This window comes from Solanum tuberosum, unplaced genomic scaffold (assembly GCF_000226075.1).
Source record: "Solanum tuberosum cultivar DM 1-3 516 R44 unplaced genomic scaffold, SolTub_3.0 scf00004, whole genome shotgun sequence".
NCBI lineage: Eukaryota > Viridiplantae > Streptophyta > Magnoliopsida > Solanales > Solanaceae > Solanum > Solanum tuberosum.
In genome coordinates this window covers 4,405,554-4,408,014 of record NW_006238930.1, presented here as the reverse complement: position 1 = coordinate 4,408,014, position 2,461 = coordinate 4,405,554, and the positions used below count along the sequence as shown (strand labels likewise).

At 29.4% G+C, this 2,461-nt stretch overlaps 1 protein-coding gene across 3 annotated transcripts in view; it reads left to right on the top strand.

Moving 5' to 3' along the window:
* The first annotated feature begins 1,203 nt into the window (after positions 1-1,203).
* The window catches only part of LOC102593612 (transportin-3), a 75,477-nt gene continuing 74,219 nt past the window's right edge, over positions 1,204-2,461 (top strand). For 2 of the 3 annotated variants that reach the window (XM_015307911.1, XM_006338689.2), the window contains exon 1: positions 1,204-1,560. In XM_015307911.1, the coding sequence (XP_015163397.1) occupies positions 1,345-1,560 (216 nt within the window). In that variant the 5' untranslated portion in view covers positions 1,204-1,344. The remainder of the gene's footprint in view (positions 1,561-2,461) is intronic. The other variant, XM_006338690.1, reaches the window with a different exon arrangement.

Below are 2,461 nucleotides of genomic sequence, written 5' to 3'. Positions count from 1 at the left end.
ATATAGTAGAGTTCTACTATATAATAAATATAATATATAATATAGTAGATATCTACTATATAATAAATATAATATATAATATTCAAGAAAGTCCCAATCTTAAATATTATATATTATACTTGGGTATAAAATAAAATTTTAAAAGTCCCACAAGTATAATATATAATATTCAAGAGTGGGAAAAGTCCCAATCTTGAATATTATATATTATACTTGGCCCTAAACTCTCTTTTATAATATAGTAGAAAATAAAACTTTCGCAAATAGCTACTATAATAAATTTAATTATGCTCCATAACTATAGTTTGCATATTTACGAGCTATAGCTACAATTTAAGCTTCCTCGTTTGTATAATTCGCAAGTTTGTATAATTTGCGGGTACATTTGTATAATTCAGTTATTTTTATATAAACTCGAAATAACAAAATTTATAATTACAAACATCATAAGTGTAAACAATTATACAAAAGTTATACAACTTATATTATACAAATTCCGAATTATACAAACGTGCGAATTATATAATACTAAAAAGTTGAGCCGCGTAATTATAGCTAAAAGTATGTCGCGAATTATAATTAAGACAAACTATAACAATGTTAAGTAATTAACTAGTATATGTTTGCTTATATGCATAATTATATATATATATATTTATTACATACTATCATCCTATAAATATTTCTTATAGCCCTCACAAAACACAGACAATTTCACTAGTATAAATTATAACCTAAATCAAAATACTTGTTTTGTTTTAATTTGTTTGTGTGGAGTTTGAGAAAACAAATAAAACTTTGAAATTATGTTTTTTAATTTTGTGGTTTTAAACATACTATGTAGATGTAGGATATTCAAATTAAAATTTATCAAATTAGAAAAATATCCCTTTAAAAATAAATCAAATTAAAAAAATATTCACTATATTCACTTTTACTTGTTCATTTTGAGTTTTACATGCTCCTAGAAAAATAACGATTAATATAAATATTTTATTATAATATCTATATTAATGTATAATTTTTGATCTTAAAAATAATATAAAAACAAATAATTAATACGTATTAAAGATAAAATAAAAAGAAAATGATATTTTTTAATTTGTTAAAAGTGATGATTAAAATTTCTAAAAAGTGTTTTTAAAATAATAAACACTAAAACTAAAGCACAGAGTAACAATTGTAGGTAAGTAGGTGGGGTGGGGTACAGGCACATCCGAATAGCGTAATACTTTTTCAACTTAAGGGCTTTGGGCTTCCGCCTGTCAAGTATCGCTCTCTCGCCGTTGGTTTTTGATGATCGAGTCATGTCCGTTGCTTTCTTAGAGTTGAAGACGAAGACAAATGGAGCTGCAAACGAAGGTCGCGCAAGCTGTTCACGTGCTAAATCACGATAGCCGATCGTGCAACCGTGTTGCTGCTAATCAATGGCTAGTACAGTTTCAACAGACAGATGCTGCTTGGGAAGTCGCCACGTCCATCCTGACATCCAATTATCACCAGCAATTTGTTTGTGACTTTGAAGTCGAATTTTTTGCCGCTCAGATTCTCAAGCGAAAGGTTAGAGCCCAATAAATTCTCTTTCTCCCCGTTCACCTTTTTTTTTTTTATTGCATATGAAAGGTCCCAAACCCTTCTCTTCATTTACATGTTTGGGGCTCGTCAAATCCTCAGCCGGATGGGTAAGGAAACATCTAAAAGGGGCACACAACTTATTGTTTAAAAAGCTGTAATAGGGTGGATACCCAGCACACTCGATAGTAATCACTGTTCCTTAAATTTGATGACAGCAAAGAGGAATGTAATGGTACTGAACTAATTGCATCATCATTTTGGACAAATTGGGACGGTCTAAGTTACCAAATATTCCTTGTTTTTCTTTCTTTCATTTGTGGCAGGGAGAAAATGAGTTTGCAATTATCTCAAACTTTTATTGGTGTCTGTCATAGTGTTATTGGATGTGTTTTGATTATTGTCTTTGAATTCTATGCAAACATATAGTGAAAGACTTGGGGGTTTATCCATCATTTTTTCCGTACATTGTAAGGTCATGATGTGTGATTATATTAGTTTATTGAGATTATTACATGATTTACAGTACTTAGGTTTGATTTAGTTTTATTCAATTACTATATTTATACCTAGATTAGATCTAAACTTGCCTAGAATCAGTAGTTTACCAAAGTTATACCACTTGCAATTAATATATTTCCAACCAAGCTTAAGAGAATGATAAAACTAACACCATTGATTAGCTTCATTCCTCTGTCAATGGAGTCGACTGGAGAGTAACTGAATTAAGGGAGAAAACTTGTGTTTGTATTGAATGTGAATTAAAGCTTTAAGAATTACAATGTGACTATATATATATACACAATCACTGATCAGTAGAAATTAACTAACTAACAAACTTGTCTAACTAACTCTACTGTACATAACCGACTCTACTGTTCACAACTAA